This window comes from Aquarana catesbeiana, linkage group LG03, assembly GCF_042186555.1.
Source record: "Aquarana catesbeiana isolate 2022-GZ linkage group LG03, ASM4218655v1, whole genome shotgun sequence".
Lineage (NCBI taxonomy): Eukaryota > Metazoa > Chordata > Amphibia > Anura > Ranidae > Aquarana > Aquarana catesbeiana.
In genome coordinates, this window is record NC_133326.1 from 688,519,550 (window position 1) to 688,541,450 (window position 21,901).

Here is a 21,901-nt window from a genome sequence, read left to right on the forward strand (position 1 = left end):
GTCACGACTATGCGATGCGTTTCCGAGTTTGCTTGCTATTGGTGGAGAGAATAGCGGCACTCCTTTCTCAAGCATGAGGGACGGACACTGGGCAAGGAGTTTTTGAAGTCTATCAAGGGGCGGGGCCAAAGCCAATATCCTGAAAGAAAATTACACACACATTTTAAAGGACACACTGCTGGAGAAGAACGGCACGCTACAAACTACAGGCAATGCATAAAAAAGTTCATAAAAGAGTAGATTAATAATTAATGAATTATAGAACATTCAAAGGGTAAATTATTATTAATATGCATATAATATAAGTATAGTATAAAGAAAAAAGTTCAGTGCGCTACTAAAATTAAAACCAAATAGTAATGTGAATATAAAGAAATGAAAAAACTATAGTTCGTATGGAAAATGATGGTATCATAAACCGGAGGTGTGATTCCTCTTTAAGTCTTCAGTAAATCTTCTATGGATCTTCTAAGACAGTGCAGAAATAGGAAAAGGGGGCTGCTTACCAGATTTGATGGATCCCCACCACAGAGATCATGCGAGCCTTAACAAAACTGCTCTCGGGGTCAGGAACAGCTGGTCTTTGAGTAGAGACAGACTTCCCCCCACGCCTGGTAGTTGAAATTTCAGAGGCGGCAATCAGGAACACTCTCCTCTATTAGCTGCTCCAGCAAGATCACTCGTAGCAGGAAATGGTATATTTTAAAAGAAAAAGAGGCGCTTCACTGTGCAGTAGTTTAAAATGCTTTAATCCATGAATGGACAACTGACATCTAAGCATTGGCAGGGTAAAACATCGTTGCAGTTAAAAAACACAGCCGAGGCCGATCAGCTGAGAGTGTGGTGACGTCAGGTCCTCTGGCTCCACCCAACGCTATGTTTCTCCTAAGCATAGCCTCCTCTCCCAGTCGATGCCTGTTTAGGAGAAACGTAGCGCTGGGTGGAGCCAGAGGACCTGACGTCACCACACTCTCAGCTGATCGGCCTCGGCGTTGGCTGTGTTTTTTAACTGCAATGGTGTTTTACCCTGCCAATGCTTTGATATCAGTTGTCTATTCATGGATTAAAGCATTTTAAACTACTGCACAATGAAGCGCCTCTTTTTCTTTTAAAAGATACCATTTCCGAATCATGAGGAGAATGGGAAGTGAGGACGTGAGAACGTAGCGTCCGTCACAGAGGGAGGGATCCCAGTGTACTAGCAAGACGCTGCCTCGAGGAATGCTCTGTGAAGCCGTCGGCGTCCACAACACAACAGGAGGAGAGCTTCAGCCCCCAGCTTGTCAGCGAGGAAAATGACAGCTCCATGAAAAATTATACCTCCAGAGAAGCGACCGGAGCAGTAAGATAAAAACGAGAACCGTGAGTGATCTGTGAAACAGCAGCAAGCCCCAGTCCCCCGTCCCCCCCTCCCTCCCCCTCCTCTCCCTCCCCCATCTCCCTTGCCTACCGAGCGGCTGGTTAGATTTATTGTTTGCAGTGATTTGCAGCCATAAACACCGGAGGAAGCAAAAGGAAACTGCCTGAGACACGGAGCTGTAAAGAGTGGAGAGGGTAAGACTTGGATGGATGAGAGGGATGTGGATAAATAGCATGTAAGTCTATAGAAGCCAAGTGTATTATGAAAATGATGAAAGCTTTAATTTTGAGTGGAAACAACTGAGAAATACATCACTGAGAAAGCTGATAAGGTGACTGAAGGTCAAGGGACTGTGTCTGAAAAGGAAAAAAAAAAAAAAAAAAACGCTAAAGAGAAATAAAGGAATATATGTGGTCATCAGCATTTTTCAGTGCGGTCAGCACAAATGTAATTGAGAGATGAGAACTGTGAGTAATTTGTAAAACAGTTGTAAGCCTTGGCTTCCCGTCCTCCCCCCCTCTTTTGGTCTTTCCCCTCCTATCCCCCCTCTCCTGTTCCCCCTACCTCCAGAGTGGCTGGTCAGAGGATATATTATCTGTAATGACCTACAGCCGGACTGTGTGTAAAAACGAGAGAGAGACATAAAGGAATATATATGAACCCCAGCAGTTTTCTGTATTGTCAGCATAAAGTATTTGGGAGGCAGACCCTGAAAGAACAATACCGATTTAAAGGTTAAACGGTCAAAGTTTAATAAACCAGCAGAAGTATAACACTTAAAAACATATATAGCTGGGGGCCATCTGATTACTACAAAAACACAAACAGGACTGATATACGGGTACCCCCGGATAGGGGTAACCTGGAGCAACGCTCACATACACCATCCTTACTGCCCACCCTCATAAATTGCTCGCGGCCCCTCCTTATACTCAGATATATTGCTCCCCACTAATAAAGGGGGAGCAAGGAAACAAGACTGGGTAAACGAATAAGAGTGATAAAGAAGGCAAAAATGAGTAAAAGCACAAATAAAGCGACAAGAGGAGGTGCCCCTAAATCCCCAAAAGATAAACTAGGGGCTAGTACACTGAAGCAGTACATGACACAAGGAGCTAGCCCAAGAAATCTAGAAGCGGAGAAGCAGGGGAAAGCGAAGGTGGAAAATAAAAAAGGGACGGACAAGAAGGCGGGGGAGACCCCAGAACACTCCAGGGAAGAGTTTACATCAGAAGGGGAGCTAGAAAGTAGTAGGATAGAGGGGAGACCATCCGAGTCTCTCCCCCCCACAAAGGGAGAGATGAGTGAGATGCTATTGAGGCTAGAAAAGTCGATTAAAGCAGACATCAGCATGATGAGAGGAGATCTGGGAAGCCTCCTGGACAGGGTAGAAGAAACAGAAAAAACAGTAGAAAATCAAAAGAAAGAATTGGAAACCCTTAAACAGCAAATGAAAACAGCACAACAAATACAGAAGGAAATCCTTTATAAAATGGAAGACCAGGAAAATAGAAACAGAAGACAGAATATAAGGCTACGATCAGTTCCAGAAAAAGAGGGAGAAGATCTAAGGAAAATGTGCTTAATAGTATTAGGCCCCCTTATAGATAAAAAGGAAGAAGAACCCCTAAGGATAGAAAGAATACATAGAGTCGGACACCGGAGAAATTCAGAAGAAAGACCACGGGACATTATTATCAGATTTAGATTTTATGAAGATAAGTTGGAGATCTGGGGAAAGTTAAGGAGAAAACCACCCCTGGTATACGAAGGTACGGAGATACAGGTGTACGCCGATCTATCTCAAGAAACCTTAACAAGAAGAAGACACCTTAAACCCCTCTTAGAAAAAATGAGGCAAGAAAACATCAGATATAGCTGGGGGTTCCCAGCCTGCCTGATAGGATACAAAGAGGGGAGATCAGCGAAATTGCGCTTTCCTGAAGATCTGGAAGGGTTCTGTGGAAAACTAGACTTGCAAATACCAGATATACCGGGCTGGACGGGGGGGGATTAGGGGGGAAGGGCACACAGATCACGTAAAATAGAAGATAGCGGGTCAACACCCCTTCAAATTTTCAATCTAAGGAAGGGGTGAGAGGGTACACTGGGTCCCATACCTTGGGACAAATGGGTTTGTTGGTCACCCTGATGTTTGGGGCGTCGAACAAACTAGGGGCCCACATGGGGCCAGGAGGGGAGGGGAGGGGAGGGAGGGGGAGAGATGAGGGGGGGTGGTGGGAGGAGGTGGAATGGGGAGGAGGGGGGGCATATGATGCATATGCCGGGACAGAAAGAGGAGTGGTTCAGGGAGGGGGGAGGATGGATGGGGGGAGGTGGTGGGAGGAAGGGGAACGGGTAGTAGGGGGGGTACATTGTGCACATGCACCGATAGAAAAAGGGGTAGTTCAAGGTAGGGCAGAGGTACAAAAGATAGCAAACTCAGAAAAATTACAACACTGAAATTCCTATCCTATAATGTAAAAGGGTTAAACTCAAATTTAAAAAGGCATAAAATTTTGAGGGAACTACAAACCTATGGAGCAGGGGTGGTGTCCCTGCAGGAGACCCATTTAACGCATGAATCAAATATTAGATTAAGATCAAAAGAATTCCCGAATTGGTTCTATGGAGATGCAATATCGAAAAGAGCAAGGGGAGTGGCGATAGGATTGGCTAAAGGGGTACAGTTTAAACTAGGAGGTATGATGCAGAACCCAGGAGGGAGATTTCTATTCATCAGAGGAATATTCGGAGGAATGGAATGTACCCTCGCCAACATATACGCCCCTAACAAAAACCCAGTAAGGTTTCTGAAGGACACATTGGAGAAACTAATGGACTTCAGGAAGGGAGAACTCATAGTAATGGGTGACCTTAATTTGTGTTTAGAACCAGAGATCGATAGTACGTCCGGGGCACAGGGGACGAATAACGGACAGATGAGGAAGATAAAACAGGAACTACATAAAAATCAACTGGTAGACATCTGGAGGGTTATGAATGGTAAAATACGAGATTATACTTTCTACTCCCCTGTGCACCGGACGTACTCTAGGATTGACTACATATTAGTAGATCATAGACTTTTAGATAGGATAGTAGGCTCAAAAATAGGAATAATCACAATATCAGACCATGCCCCTATTGAGATGGAGATGCAGATTTATAGGGCCCAAGGGAGGCAATCACTGTGGAGAATAAACGAAGACCTACTGCAAAACGAAGAAATCTCCAAAAAAATAGAGAGAGAGCTAAAATATTATTTTGAAACAAATGAAACAGGAGATACATCGGGATCGGTGACATGGGAAGCACATAAAGCCTACATAAGGGGAATAATAATAAAAGAGGGAGCAAGGAGAAAGAAGGAAAGGAAAAATAGGATGGGAAATGTTATAAAAGAAATTTTTAACTTAGAACAAGAACATAAAAAACACAGAGGACACCACCAAACAACATACCTTGCACTGATAAATAAACGGGATGAACTAAAAAAGTTGATGGAACAAGAAACAAAGGAAAAATTTAACCGAATAGCTAAAGAAAGATATTTGTGGGGAAATAAGGCGGGAAAGCATTTAGCCAGAATGCTCAGGAAAAAAAAAGCCCTAAACTTTATAGGAAAGATACAGGATAAACATGGGAAGATGGTGTATGAAACCAAAGAGATTGGGGAAGTATTTAAAAACTACTATAGTGAACTATATACGGAGGAGATAAATGGATACCAGATAAATGAGGAAAGTAAAAACAGGAAGATAGAGGAATTCTTAAAAGGTGCCAAATTAACTAAGATTACAAAAAATTCTAGAGAGGCTCTGGAGAAACCAATTACAGAGGAGGAGATATATAGAGCAATAGCAGACAGTACACAGGGGAAAAGTCCGGGTCCGGATGGGTTCACCACATATTACTACAAGAAATTTAAAGACATACTAGTTCCGAAAATGTGTAAGTACATGAACGGGGTGGGAAGTGAATATGAACTAAGTAATGAGGCGCTTTTCGCTACAATCACCGTAATCCCCAAAGAGGCCAAAGACGCAACTTTATGCGCGAGTTACAGACCGATATCACTGATTAATGTAGACACAAAAATATACTCAAAAGTACTGGCCACGAGGATAAAAGAACTGATGAATGGGGTGATTCATCCGGACCAAGTAGGCTTTATAGCAGGAAGGGAAGGAAGAGACAATGGGGTGAGAACCCTATTGTTGCTCCAGAAGAGAAGGGAGGAGGGACTCCCAGGTCTGCTCTTGTCAAGTGATGCCGAAAAGGCGTTTGACAGGGTGGCCTGGGAGTTCCTGTTTAGAACCCTAGAAATAATAGGAATCGGCCCCAAGATGATAGGATGGATTAAAGCACTTTATAGGAAACCTAAGGCGGCCATTAAGATCAATGGAACCCTGTCATCACCTTTCGAGATGAAGAGAGGGACAAGACAGGGATGCCCCCTGTCCCCCCTTCTCTTCGTGTTGGCCCTAGAACCCCTCCTGTCAACAATTAGAAATAATCCTGACATTGAAGGATTTAAGGTGGGAGAAGAGGAGCACAAACTGGCCGCTTATGCGGACGATGTGCTCTTCTATATAAGTAACCCCGGAAATACACTACCAAGATTGGTCAAAATATTAAAACAATATGGAGAAATAACAAACTTTAAGATCAATATGGGGAAATCGGAAATTTTAAAGATAAAAGTGAGTAAAATAGAGGAGGAAAAACTGAAGAGAGATTTCCAATTCTGTTGGAAAAAAGAGATCAAATATCTGGGAATAATGCTTTCGAACTCCCCGGAAAAGTTATATAGAAAAAACTATATCCATCTCTTAGAGGAAATAAGGAGGGAAGGGAAAAAACTTCAGATAAAACCTCTTTCATGGATGGGGCGTATTAACGCCATAAAGATGGTCCTCTTGCCTAAGATCACGTATAAATTCCAAATGTTGCCTATTAGACTCCCACAGGAATATATTAGAAAACTGAAATCAATAATCTCTAACATAATATGGAAGAACAAAAGATCAAGAATATCTCTCAAGACACTAAAACAAGATAGAGACAAAGGAGGCCTCGCGGTCCCAGATATCTTAAAATATTATAAAGCAATAATTATATCAAGAGCAATAGAATGGGCTAGGGATAACCAAGAAAAAAGATGGGTGAACATAGAGAATCACTATAGTAAAACACGTTTAGGATCTATTATTTGGAACCCTCCGAGTCACAGAACAGTAGATGAGGAAACACACGGTTTGACAAAAATAGTTTTAAAGACATGGGAGGTAGTATATAAACAGTTAGATAAGACTTTTAATTCTCCCCTGATAGAATTAAAGGAGAATGAATATTTTGCACCAGGGAAAAGAGATATAGGGGGGAACTGGATAAAAAAAGATAAAGTACAGCTTAGAGAAATACTTAAAAAAGGGAAAATAGTCACAATAACTGAATTGAAAGAAAACACTGACACATGGGTGATAGATGAATGGAGGTACATGCAATTAGATCGCTTCGTGAAAAATTTACCTCAACCAATAAGATCTGGAGAAAACTTGACAGAATTAGAAAAATTATGTTGTTCGGAAAAGACAAAAAACACAACATCTAAGCTATATAAACTAATATTAAAAGAAGAAGAAGCAGAGGTACCCACATTCATCAGAAGCTGCGAAAAGGAATTGGGAACACAAAAAGACACGAGCACGATTAATAAAATGTTATTTTTGGCCCATAGCTCAGCAGCGGATATAAAAACGGCCGAGATGAATTATAAATGCATGGCAAGGTGGTACGCAACGCCAGATAGGATGAGTAAATTCCAACATGGGAAATCGGCAGAGTGTTGGCGGGGATGTGGATAGATGGGTACTATGGCTCACTTATGGTGGAATTGCCCGGTAATTAAAAAATATTGGAAAAAAATCCTGAGTTTGATAAAGGAGATTACAAAAATAGAGGTGAAGGAGGATCCGTGGGTGGTTCTCTTCCACGGCATAGAAGGAAGTGTGAAACAATATAAAACATCTCTGGTTCCACATCTATTAAACGCAGCAAAAAGATTAATCCCCAAAAATTGGTGGGGAAAAGAAAGTCCGGAGATGTGGGACTGGATAAATGCCGTGGAAGAGACCCACACCATGGAGCAGTTTTCTTTGTACAAAGAGGAAAAGAGAGAAGTAGACAAATGGAAATGTTGGAAGGAGTTTAAAAAAACATGGAGTTATGCAGAAAAAATCAGGATGTAACTACCTACTAAATAAGATCATGGGCATTCCACAAGGGGGGGGGAGGGAGGGGGGAGGGAGGGGGGGGTTATATATACATATACACGTATATGTTTTTTTTTGCCTTTTTTTTTTTTTTTTTTTTTTTTTTTTTTTTTTTTAGATAGGTGAAACAGAGAGATTCATAAATAAAGATAAAATTTTAGAGAAGGAGAACTAAGGGTTGTGCCTTATCAGGTGAGGTTAAGTTTTATATAAGTATTTTTTGTAAACCCCTGTTTTGACCTCCCGTGGAAAACAAAAATAAATACGCCACAGTGATGAAGAGATGAGAAGAGACATATATGAGCGAGAAAGCTGAATTAGTCTCTCTAGGAATTTTCTGAAGTGGCAAAAAAAAAAAAAAAAAAAAAAAGATACCATTTCCTGCTACGAGTGATCTTGCTGGAGCAGCTAATGGAGGAGAGTGTTCCTGATTGCCGCCTCTGAAATTTCAACTACCAGGCGTGGAGGGAAGTCTGTCTTTACTCAAAGACCAGCTGTTCCTGACCCCGAGAGCAGTTTTGTTCAGGCTCACATGATCTCTGTGGTGGGGATCCATCAAATCTGGTAAGCAGCCCCCTTTTCCTATTTCTGCACTGTCTTAGAAGATCCATAGAAGATTTACTGAAGACTTAAAGAGGAATCACACCTCCTGTTTATGATACCATCATTTTCCATATGAACTATAATTTTTTCATTTCTTTATATTCACATTACTATTTGGTTTTAATTTGAGTAGCGCACTGAACTTTTTTCTTTATACTGTACAAAACCTCATGTTCAAGGTTTTTTAGTTGCAGCACTCAGGATTATTTATGTTTCATATATTTGCGATTTTGTGTGTTTTTTATGCACTTTTAAAATAGAGTTTCACTAATTTAAATTCCACATTGGTTTATCACAATTGGGGGTAGCGCAGAACGTCTATCATATATAATATCAGTATAAAAATATACATATATATTTATATAAAATCGTGATATCTTGCCTAAAAAAAAAGTATATAGTGATATTAAAAATAAGGTGGACGGCATGTCTTGGTAGGTTTGCAGTTGTGCCATACTCTTTCCATTTTCAGATGATGACAGTGAGATGTCAAATGTATTCCTGACCTGTCTGGTTTGTTCCTTGGCCTTCATGATGCTGTTCACTAAGGTTCTCTAACACACCTCTGAGGGCTTCACAGAACAGCTGTATTTATATTGAGATTAAATTACACACAGGTGGACTCCATTTTCTAATTAGGTGACTTTTGAAGGCAATTGGTTCTACTAGGTTTTAGTTAGGGGGATCATAATAAAGGGGGCTGAATACAAATGCACACCACACTTTTCAGAAATTTATTTGGAAAAATTTGGAAAACCATTTATCATTTTCCTTCCACTTCACAATTATGTGCCACTTTGTGTTGGTCTATCACATAAAATACCAATAAAATACATTTACGTTTTTGGTTGTAACATGACAAAATTTGGAAAATTTTAAGGGGTGTGAATACATTTTCAAGGCACTGTATGTCATTGCTATATTGTTATGTTATATTTTTATGTCATTGCTATATTTTTATGTTAATTTCTTATGTTATATTTGTATATCATTGCTATATTGTTATGTTAAATTGTTATGTTATATTGCCTTCCCCCAGCTGAAAGTTTGTGCTCAGTCGGCTCACCACATCGGGAATGTCAGGATCGTCTCCTCCTCCAGCATTATGAATGTTTCCATTGAGAGGGGGAACGGAGAGCCGGTGTTCAGCGCCAAGCTGCCTGTATTTCTGAACTCCAAGAATAACAATACTATTAAGGTGACGTTTTTACTGGGTTGGGCAGCAGAAGGGAACTAGAAGCAGAATCTCAAGCTAAAATGTATACACATACACAGCAGTGTGTGAGAGCACTGGCTCCTCCCCTGTACCTCTTGGACAGGCAATCTCTTATTTAAAAACTTGGACTGAGCCATACCGAGAAGGGCACTGCTCTGACTTACCCACTCTTGTGTTTATTTTTTATCTTGAACTGTTGAGCTTTGTAGACAACAGGCTTTTACAACATAGCAGCTAAGAACAGACAAGTAAATATGTGAGAAGGAGCGTACAGTGCCACCTGCTGGCTGTAAATGTAATGATAAAATATCACATACAAATATTTTGTATTCATGTTTTTCAGCTCCTCCTTACTTTCTCTTGGGTAAAAAAATCTTGTTGTTTACAGAGCTCAGCAGCTCAAGCTAAAGCTTACACACACAAAAAGTTAGAGCAGCAACTCCTCCTCCTCACTCCGTGTGACTCTACCTATGGTTTCACTGACAGACAGCCTGAAAGGAGACAACTACTGCAGTTCTGGTCCTTTAAATAACCCATTGTACTGTGGGAATCTTGTGTTATATATAGATAAGCTGCAAGTTTCAACTGGCTGCCTGCAAACAAAAAATGTAAAATATTCATAGGCTTCATAAGCAATATTTTATTAAATTAATGTTACTCAAAATTCAACGACTGAGAAGGGTGGGCCAAGGACCGTCGGGTTGGGGAGGAAAGGGCTAAACGGTGCTTTATGTCCTCCAGCCAGGAACTGAGGCGGGCTTTATCTGACTTACTGTAGCTTCTAATGCACATTGTGAGAAGCTCACAGTGTGCAGTGAAAACAGAGTAAGAAATTTCAGTACAGGAGAGAAGACAGTTCAACTGTTACTAGGCTGAAATCAATAAATAAAAAAAAAAGCTGAATTCATGTGTGTCTTTTCTATCTGCCTGCAGTTCCTCTTTATTGTAATCTGCTTCTACCCTTCAGATACGTGGCACGGATGGCTCCCATCCTGTGGCTTTCATCACCAAAAAGAAGGAAGGGAAGTTTACCCAAGTCATCTTCCAATTCCCGCCGAACATGGAGGCCGCTCTGAAAGCCATGATCCTGGCAGCCTTCCTCTATGTGGTGAGTGGAAAGGGCCAGGCCAGTCCCAGGACTCCTAGAAGGTCGGAATGGAGAGAGCAGGGAGTTCATCCAATCCTAGTAGATACAATTATATGAGAAGTATGAGGCTTTAGCAGCTCCTCCAAATGCCATAGTCCCGTCCAATGTAAGTGCTCTTTACAGGCTATTAAGGTGCTAGGGCAGTGATCTCCAAACTGCAGCTCTATGCAGGTCTTCATTGGGCCCTTAAGGCACCATGGACAGCAACAAGCAGGCACCGTTTCTCCAATGGACACCAAAAGGGGGCCAAATTCCTTCTACTCCAACTATTCAGGGGTGGGGCATTATTCCTTTCAATGACACCAGCAATTGGAAATACTTTCTCCCACTGGCACCAACAATGGAGCACTATTCCTCCCACTAATACCAGTAATGGGGCACTGTTCTGCCCACTGATACCAATGTTAGGGTGCTATTCCTCCAACTGACACCAATGAGGGGGCAGTAATCCTTCCACTGTCACCAATGATGGGGTGTTATTCCTCCAACTGACACCAATGATGAGGCACTCTTCCTTCCACTAACACGAATGATGGGGCACTATTCCTCCCACTGACGCCAATGATGGGATGCTATTCCTCCAATTGATACCAACTATGGAGTACTATCCCTTCCAATGACACCAATGATGGGGCAGGATTCCTCCAGTTGACACCAATAATGGGGCACTATCTCTCCAACTGACACCAATGATTGGGCACTATTTCTCCCAGTGACACCAATGATGGGGCGCTATTTCTCCAACTGGCACCAATGATTAGGGATGAGCCGGACACCCCCCTGTTCGGTTTGCACCAGAACATGCGAACAGGAAAAATGTTTGTTCGGACACGTGAATCCCGTTAAAGTCTATGGGACACGAACATGAATAATCAAAAGTGCTAATTTTAAAGGCTAATATGCAAGTTATTGTCATAAAAAGTGTTTGGGGACCCGGGTCCTGCCCCAGGGGACATGGATCAATGCAAAAAAAAGTTTTAAAAACGTCCGTTTTTTCAGGAGCAGTGATTTTAATAATGCTTAAAGTCAAACAATACAAGTGTAATATCCCTTTAAATTTCGTAGCTGGGGGGTGTCTATAGTATGCCTGTAAAGGGGCGCATGTTTCCCGTGTTTAGAACAGTCTGACAGCAAAATGAAATTTCGAAGGAAAAAAAGCCATTTAAAACTACCCGCGGCTATTGCATTGCCGACAATACACATAGAAGTTCATTGTTAAAAACGGCATGGGAATTCCCCACAGGGCAACCCCGAACCAAAATAAAAAAAAAATTACGTGGGAGTCCCCCTAAATTCCATACAAGGTCCTTCAGGTCTGGTATGGATATTAAGGGAAACCCCGGCCAAAATTTAAAAAAAAAATGACGTGGGGTTCCCCCTAAATTCCATACCAGACCCTTATCCGAGCATGCAACCTGGCAGGCCACAGGAAAAGAGGGGGGGACAAGAGTGCGCCCCCCCCTTCTGAACCGTACCAGGCCACATGCCCTCAACATTGGGAGGGTGCTTTGGGTTAGCCCACCAAAACACCTTGTCCCCATGTTGATGAGGACAAGGGCCTCATCCCCACAACCCTGGCCGGTGGTTGTGGGGGTCTGCGGGCGGGGGGCTTATCGGAATCTGGAAGCCCCCTTTAACAAGGGGACCCCCAGATCCCGGCCCCCCCCTGTGTGAAATGGTAAGGGGGTACTTACCCCTACCATTTCACTAAAAAACTGTCAAAAATGTTAAAAATGACAAGAGACAGTTTTTGACAATTCCTTTATTTAAATTCTTCTTCTTTCTTCTATCTTCCTTCATCTTCTGGTTCTTCTGGTTTTTCTGGCTCTTCTGGTTCTTCCTCCGGCGTTCTCGTCCAGCATCTCCTCCGCGGCGTCTTCTATCTTCTTCTCCTCAGGCCGCTCCGCACCCATGGCATGGGGGGAGACTCCCGCTCCTCTCTTCATCTTCTTCTTCATCTTCTTCTCTTCTTCCTTCTTCTCTTCTTCATTTTCTTCTCCGGGCCGCTCCGCACCCATGCTGGCATGGAGGGAGGCTCCCGCTGTGTGACGGCTTCTCCTCGTCTGACGGTTCTTAAATAACAGGGGGCGGGGCCACCCGGTGACCCCGCCCCCTCTGACGCACGGTGACTTGACGGGACTTCCCTGTGACGTCACGGGGAATGCCGTCCCGCCCCCCGTTATTTAAGAACCGTCAGACGAGGAGACGCCGTCACACAGCGGGAGCCTCCCTCCATGCCAGCATGGGTGCGGAGCGGCCCGGAGAAGAAAATGAAGAAGAGAAGAAGAAAAGAAGGAAGAAGAGAAGAAGAAGAAGATGAAGAGAAGAGCGGGAGCCTCCCCCATGCCATGGGTGCGGAGCGGCCCGAGGAGAAGAAGATAGAAGACGCCGCGGAGGAGATGCTGGACGAGAATGCCGAAGGAAGAACCAGAAGAACCAGAAGATGAAGGAAGATAGCAGAAAGACGAAGCATTTAAATAAAGGAATTGTCAAAAACTGTCTCTTGTCATTTTTAACAGTTTTTTAGTGAAATGGTAGGGGTAAGTACCCCCTTACCATTTCACACAGGGGGGGGGGCGGGATCTTGGGGTCCCCTTGTTAAAGGGGGCTTTCAGATTCCAATAAGCCCCCCGCCCGCAGACCCCCACAACCACCGGCCAGGGTTGTGGGGATGAGGCCCTTGTCTTCATCAACATGGGGACAAGGTGTTTTGGTGGGCTACCCCAAAGCACCCTCCCAATGTTGAAGGCATGTGGCCTGGTACTCTCGCCCCCCCCTCTTTTCCTGCGGCCTGCCAGGTTGCGTGCTCGGATAAGGGTCTGGTATGGATCTTTGGGGGGACCCTACGCCGTTTTTTTTTTTTTTTTGGCACGGGGTTCCCCTTAAAATTCATACCAGACCTGAAGGGTCTGGTATGAAATTTAGGGGGAACCCCACGTCATTTTTTTTTTAATTTTGGCCGGGGTTCCCCTTAATATCCATACCAGACCTGAAGGGCCTGGTATGGAATTTAGGGGGACCCCCCATGTCATTTTTTTTTTTAAATTTTGGTTCGGGGTTCCCCTGTGGGGAATTCCCATGCCGTTTTTATCAATGAACTTCTATGTGTATTGTCGGCAATGCAATAGCCGCGGGTAGTTTTAAATTGGTTTTCTCCTTCGAAATGTCATTTTTCTGTCAGACTGTTCTAAACACGGGAAACATGCGCCCCTTTACAGGCATACTATAGACATCCCCCAGGTACGAAATTTAAAGGGATATTACACTTTTATTGTTTGACTTTAAGCATTGTTAAAATCACTGCTCCTGAAAAAACGACCGCATTTTGCATTGATCCATGTCCCCTGGGGCAGGACCCGGGTCCCCAAACACTTTTTATGACAATAACTTGCATATAAGCCTTTAAAATTAGCACTTTTGATTTCTCCCATAGACTTTTAAAGGGTGTTCCGCGGCATTCGAATTTGCCGCGAACACCCCAAATTGTTCGCTGTTCGGTGAACTTGCGAACAGCCAATGTTCGAGTCGAACATGAGTTCGACTCGAACTCGAAGCTCATCCCTGCCAATGATGGGTCACTCTTCCTCCCACTGACACCAATGACAGGGCACGATTTCTCCAATTGACACCGTCTATGGGGCACTATCTCTCCAAATGGCACCAATGATGGGTCACTATTTCTCCAACTGACAACAATGATGGGTCACTATTCCTCACACTGACACCAATGATGGGGCACTATTAATCCCACTGACACCAATAATGAGGCTCTATTTTTCCTCTTATTGACCATACAGTAGGTGCTATATATATTTTTTTTTACTCCTACTGATCACTAAGCCAGAGGTATTGCTTCTCCCACTGACACTGGGCCACTTTCTACTCCCACTGGTCACAGTCTGCCCCCCTAAAGTCTGAAGGACAATAAATTGGCTCTTTGCTTCAAAAGTTTGGAGACCCCTGCATTAGGGAATGGTGAGGGGAGAGCATGAGCCCGGGGGACAGTAAAGTCAGATCCTTAGTATCAAGGTCAAACTAGTTTCAGAGAGGCATACATAGGTAATAGCACAGTAAGTTTGTGGGGTCTGATCTTAGGCAGGGCTTTTTACCATTAAACATTTAAAATGGATTACAGCTGTGGTGGGCAACTAACTAGATAAGGGGTCCTCAATGAGGACCCTGACTTCCCCAGATGTTCTCACATAATATTTAGTATATGTAGTGCTACATAAGATTGACAGAGACTGACAATATACAGCTGGAGATGGTCAGAGACTGGGGACATGCTCTAGGTGTGGTTGAAGGTTGGAGATCGTTAAAGTGGTAATAAACTCTGTTCTACCAATTGTTCCTACAGGTAAGCCTATAATAAGGATTACCTGTAAGTGGCATCTCAGAACCCCCTCCCCCCTCACCTACCCCAGCAGGCACCAGCGGGTAGGTTGGGCTCCGGCAGGCAGTGGCGGGCCTCAGCGGGTTGCAGGCACCGGCAGCAGCACCAGGCTTTTATGGACGCCGGGCGGACTCCTGTGTCTTCTGTGAGGCTCCTCTCTTCTTCTCCTAGGCGTCCAATAGGATGGCCTGTCCTTTCAGTCAATCAGGTGATGGGTATCAGACCAGCTTCTCGATTGGCCAGGAGGAGGATTAGTGTTGCAGCAGTGAATGTTCATTCGCTGTTGCAACACACCTGTGCCCCGAGCCCACTCTATTTTGAAGCCTATTAAAGCCCCTAGCTCTAATCAGTGCTTCAATAAACACACCCCCGCTAATTCCCATCATAGGAATTAATGTGCCCTGCGCCCCGAAAGGGGCCAGGTGCATGAATGGGGGGGCTGCGGCATGGATATGGGGGCGGCGTCCGTGTGCCCACAATGGGTGGGCCGCCCCTGACTGTGAATATCTCCTAAAATTGCACAGTTTAGGAGATATTCAGAGTGCATGCAGTCGATGACATCACCGGCACATGCCCTCTGAAGGTCCAGTTTACAGTGCCGGAAACAGCAGCTTCTGTGCGTCTTTGTGCCCCTGGCCACTCATGTAGCCGGAGGCCTTGAACCCAGAAGGAAGACCGGGGGGGAACATGTCAGCCGTCTTAGGTAAGTCTATCATAATGTTGTAGTATGTGATGCAATTTTTTTTAATCACCTGCAGTTTGCAACCACTTTAATGAGTCCTAGAGATCACTGCCATCACAGCACCTTCTCAAAACAATGCTCCCTCTACTGGCTGCTGCCTGAAGGCCACACAATAAGTACCAAAGGGCTGCAGGTTGGGAATGAGTGGCGTGCAGGTTCACTTTATACAGCTATATAGTACAGGGCAGCCATCAGAAATGTTTGGGCCCCTTACACAGCGTTAGACCTGGGCCCCCCGCCTGATCACCAACATTCCCCAGGACTTGCCTAAGGGCCATCCTACCGAATCCGCACACCGGCCACCCCACCTGTAGGCACTCAGCCCCCCTCACACCTGTTTATTTGTCACCCCCCCTCACACCTGTATATTTGTCAGCCCCCCCCTCAATCCTGTATATTTGTCAGCCCCCTTACACCTGTTTATATGTCAGCCCCCCCCCTCACACACACCTGTGTATTTGTCCGCCCCACCCAAACCTGTATATATGTCAGCCCCCCTCACACCTGTATATATGTCATCCCCCTCATGCACACACACCTCTATATATGGCAGCCCCCCTCACACACACCTGTATATATGTCAGCCCCCCTCACACACACCTGTATATATGTCAGCCCCCCTCACACACCTGTATATATGTCAGCCTCCCCCACACACCTCTATATATTTCAGCCCTCCTCCCCACAGCACAGCCCCCTTCACCCGTCCTGCCTTCTTCTAGCCCAGGCGGGCCCCTCGGGTCCCGGGGCCCCTTACAGTTGTAGCGGCTGTACCCCCCTGATGGCGACCCTGATATAGAAAAAACTAAGGCTGGGTTCACACTATTGCGAATTGGATGCGGGATTTCCGCATCCAATTCGCAATATCAGGAGAATGTGACCTGCTCTCTATGGAGCCGGTTCACATATCTTCGATTCGTCTCCGGTGCAAATTTGCATCGGAGCCCTATGCGTCTTTTGGTCTGTTTCAGGTCCGAATTCCGCCCAAAATTTGGGCGGAAATTGGACCTGAAACTGTGAAACAGGACGCACAGGACCCCTGCTGAGAGCCGCATCGGCATCCAGTGTGAACCGAGCCTGAGGGTATTATTTTCCTCTGGATATTAGGTATACTCAGGCTAAATCCCAACTTCAGCCAAAGCTGTTCTTCTTTTAGGTTCTTATTTGTGGTCTGTGTCCACACTGGGGTGAATCAGCCATAACTTCCTCTTCTGTCACTCCAGTAAACACACAAACTGTATGGAATTTGAGCGTAAATTTCCCAGACGGAGTCACAGAAGGGAATAAGAATATTATTAGAGTGACCATGTCATCATACAAAATATGGGCCACTTGTCCATATTTGTCCTTACTCGTTCTTTCTTGTCTTCACTTGTCCTTTTTTGCCTTTACTTATCCTTACTTGTCCTTTCTTGTCCATATTTGTTCTTGTTCTTTCTTGTCTTTACTTGTCCTTATTCATCTTTACTTATCCTTATTTGTCCTTCCTTTTTTCTTATTGGTCCATTTGGACATTACCCAAATTCGAATTTTGTAAGCTGACCAGAGTTCAGCTTAAATAAGGAATAAAAAATAAATGCAGCACACACTTTCAAACTTTATTATATAAATTAACCAACAGATATCGGAAAGAATACCATACATGGACTGGTTTTAATGATGCTGCCCACACACAGTCATACTTAGATTCAGGTCTGATCGACCAGGTCAGGAAAATTTCTCAACATCTGTACCTTGTGATATTTAGGATTAGATGGTTCCTCACACTACATAGCTGCTGGGAAATGTTTTTGCTCTAACAAATTGAATCTGGGATATCTTCTGATTGTGACCAACTTTTTATTTGAAGTGTTTTTAAACCTTGAAAATGAAATTCACTAAACGCATTAATTTGTCCATCGTAACTATTGGGTATGTATCTTTATTTTTAATGTAATTCTGATAGTTATGAGCAAATATCTACAGATCCCGCCAGTCCCTTTTTGCTCCTCCAGAATTCTGACCACACCAATTATGGAAGCAGATCTGTTCTGGTGTAGTCGGTTTATGCCCCTCAATATGACTTAGAGCTACAAGATGCCAACGTGCAGTGTGTCTGTAACCCTGTAGTCAGCCTGGTTGACCATTGACACATCCCCTGCCCAACTCCTATTGGCATTGGATCTTAGCAGGAGCCTCTGAGTCAGAACAAGCAGCTGTAGGGTTGAACTCCACATTAACAGATGGGGAACTACGGTATGTTCCTCACCAACCCATGCATCATGTCTCCATGCATCATGTCTGTAAATGCATCTACATCCCACCCACATATCATAAAACCTGGTAAGAAAATCCTGTGTGGTCATGTGACTATGAAATGAAGGTAGAATTTATGGGAAATGCGAGAATTACCTTTATCAATGGCTTGTGATGGGAGACTTGTTTGAATGTTGTCTGGTGTGATTTCAAAAAAATAAAACTTGAAATTATATATTGAATAATCTGAATGAGCAGCCAGACTGTATCATGTCAGGGTATCAGCAGAGAACATATTATACCAGTGGTCTCCAAACTGGTGCCCGGGGCCGGATGTGGCCCTTTACTTGCATTTATCTGGCCCTTGGGGCACTATTTCATCCACTGATACCAACAAAGTAGCATAAACCCTCCCCCCCCACTGACACCAATGAAGTGGCACAATTCCTTTCCAATGACACCAATGATGAGGCACAATTCCTCCCAGTGACACCAACAATGGGGTCCAATGACATCAAGGTTGGGGCACAATTCCACCCATTGACACCGATAGGGCCCAATGACATCAATGATGGGGCACAATTCCTCCCAATTACACCAATAATGGTGAGCATATACTCTCACTGAAACAAACAATGGTGCGTTATTTTTTCCCCACTGACGTCGGGACCTTTTCTACTGGCCACAGTCCAGCCCTCCTAAAGTCTGAAGGAAAGTAAACTGGCCCTTTTGTTTAGAAAGTTTGGAGACCCCTGTATTATACAATTGTACAGTCACACCATACAGATGTATTGGAAAACTTTCCAATTAATCCACACACTGTCACATCCAACCCTTTTTAATACTTATTATTCTTATACAGAATAAATCTTATGACCCCTCCACTGTAACCTAAGCTTAGATTGTAGAGTCTGGTTGTAATGTGTGTGTGCAGGTTCACAACATTGAGGGGTCCATATATAAAAACTTTGCTGGCAAATGTGTCAATCATTCTCACAAGTTCAATGGCACTTTATGCCGCTTTCACACGGGCGGCTTTGCTTTTAGAAAAAGTATAATGTTTGGGGGTTCTAAGTAAATTTCTAGCGAAAATATCCAAAAACCAGATTTTTACATGTATGAGAGAAATGTCAGAATTGTCCCGGCTGCAAAGTGGATAAGATGGGATTTGCCTTTATCATAGCTGTGTATTTCTCTTTTTTTGCAGAATTCCTGCATACGGGAAATTTTTCGCAGCCACAGCTACAAGACAGCCACAGCCACAGCTCGTGACAGAGACTTCGGTTGGGCCAGTGCTGGTGGGGTAGACTTTGGTGATATGTCTCATGGGGGCTTTGGGGGCAGTGACTGGGGGGGTGGAGGTGACTGGGGGGGTGGAGGCGACTGGGGTGGTGGCGGTGGGGACTGCGGTGGTGGAGGTGGGGACTGTGGTGGTGGAGGTGGGGACTGTGGCGGTGGGGACTGTGGCGGAGGGGACTGTGGCGGTGGTGGTGATTGATTCTTGTACTAATGCTGCAATTTTATGAGTGTGTCTGTACCTAAAAACACTGTATTACAAAACAACACCAAGACATTCGGAGAAAATTCAGTTGAACCTTTAGGTATGTGAACTCGATCGATGAGGCAGGATGAAGGGTGTTGACATTGTGGCATTTCTTGAATGTTTAGATGTTATTATACTGTATTATGCTGTATTGTATTATTTTTTCAAGTTTTATTTAAAGAGTACCTATATAAACCAGCAATCTGCAGGGGCTGCAGGTTTATAACGGGCTCTCCAACCCTACATATTGGTGATACTTTCATGTCGCTGGACCTGGTCAATACACAAACACACCAGTAGTGATAATTAGGCTTCAGTATCTTTAGTTTTTTTGTAGTTTATGTGCTCAATGGACCAATGCATTGTGGAGAGAGGGTTAGGGGTATAGGATAACTCAAAACGGCAAAATTTCACAGACCTTCTTATGTCAACCATAAAAATTGATGCTGGCTCTAATTTCTTATGTAGGGTCCTCCCGGTAATATCAAAATTGACGTTGACCCTAATGTTTCAGTTACAAATAGATCCTTCAAGAACAACTAGCACTGGCCCTAGATTCTTCAGTGGCAGCTTCCCAAAGACAATAGATTCTTTAAGTACCTCTGTTTGTGGCCGAAGTTTAATCAACAGCAGCCTCCCAATAGGAGTAGGTCCTCTGGCCCTATGAGAGTAGTCATAGGTAAGATCTGAGTCATGAGGTCTCCATGCAATGTCCATTAGACAGCAGCTTTCCTGAAGCTCACATTTACATTGTTCAGCATAATAGACTCCCCTGAAGATGCTCCAAATGGGCAGCAATCTGCCTGATGCTCCAGCCCCCTCAAAACAGGACAGCTTAGATTCCATGGGACTTGGCCTCAGATAAATGCCGTGTACGCTCGGGTGGACTTTTCAGCATCAAAGGTCCGACGGTCTTTCCGAGGGACTTTCGACGGACTTTTGACGGACTTCCGACAGACTTTCGAACGAACGGACTTGGCTACACACGATCACACCAAAGTCCGATGGATTCATACGTGATGATTTACGACCGGACTAAAATAAGGAAGTTGATAGTCAGTAGCCAATAGCTGCCCTAGCATCAGTTTTCATCCGTCGGACTAGCATACAGTGGATTTTTCGACCGGACTCGAGTCTGTCGGAAAGATTTGAAACATGTTCCAAATCTAGAGTCCGTCTGATTTTCGACCGAAAAAGTCTGCTGCAGGTCTGATGAAGCCCACACACGGTCGGATTGTCCGACGGATTCGTCCCGTCGGACCAGTCCGGTCGAAAAAAGTCCGCCCGTGTGTACACGGCATAAGACCTTCTCTACTCTTCTCTAGTATCATTGTCTCCAGGCAAAGCTTGGGAGGAAAGACAAGGACTGCCACCCTGGCATCCTCTTCAAGCATCAGCTTGGGTTGCAAGAACCCTTCTAGACAGTCACCCCAAATTTCCTCTCCCGCTCAGCTCACATCACTGGAATAAACAGCCTCAGTGGACTTACTCCACTCACTTCACTTCGTAAGCTCGGGTGCTCACTGCATATTTTGATTGATAGTCCAACTGCCTGGCACCACACATACACAAAATTAACAATGCCAGTACTTCCAGGTGGATTTCCAGTGTAATATCAAACCTGTTATGTTAGCAACTTTTTTCTAAACCCGTGCCTTTAATGGTAAAATGTCTGCTATGCACTATGCTGTAATAATGACTCTATTGGAGTTTGCATGTTCTTCCTGTGCCTGCGTGGGTTTCCTCCGGGTACTCCGGTTTCCTCCCACACTCCAAAGACATGCTGGTAGGTTAATTAGATCCTGTCTAAATTGTCCCTAGTATGTATGAATGTGAGTTAGGGACCTTAGATTGTAAGCTCCTTGAGGGTAGGGACTGATGTGAATGTACAATGTATATGTAAAGCGCTGCGTAAATTGACGGCGCTATATAAGTACCTGAAATAAATAAATAAATAAATAAAATGTATGTTGTGCCTGGAAAAACTACTGACTGCCACTTGTGCACTTTCTATACTGTTATTCTGCAAAAACAATAATAAAAAATATCGTAAAAGAAATATATTCACTGCTAATGCATTGAAGTTGTTATGAGATATCATGCCAAATGAAATAAATGTATTTTTTTTTATAAAGCTGTTTGTTTCTTTTTTTTTTATACAAAATTATAGAAATAAGCAAAATGAACAAAAACATAAAATGGCACTGCAATGACATAAAACTATTTGGTGAAAAGAAGTAGTTAAAATGTATCTAAACACTAAAGAACAAAAATGTAATATATTACAGCCTAACAATCCATAGATGTGATGGCTGCATTTGTTTTCTTTATTTCAGATTTCTTTTTCCTTATTTAGACCAGGTGATACTCCCAGTAACACAATT

At 43.7% G+C, this 21,901-nt stretch overlaps 1 protein-coding gene across 1 annotated transcript in view; it reads left to right on the top strand.

The window, feature by feature from the left end:
* The window catches only part of LOC141134158 (uncharacterized), an 89,461-nt gene that overhangs the window by 36,516 nt on the left and 31,044 nt on the right, over window positions 1-21,901 (top strand). Inside the window, exons 7-9 of the mRNA XM_073623743.1 lie at window positions 9,281-9,439; window positions 10,425-10,565; window positions 19,182-19,335. Of these exons, the coding sequence (XP_073479844.1) occupies window positions 9,281-9,439; window positions 10,425-10,565; window positions 19,182-19,335 (454 nt within the window). The remainder of the gene's footprint in view (window positions 1-9,280; window positions 9,440-10,424; window positions 10,566-19,181; window positions 19,336-21,901) is intronic.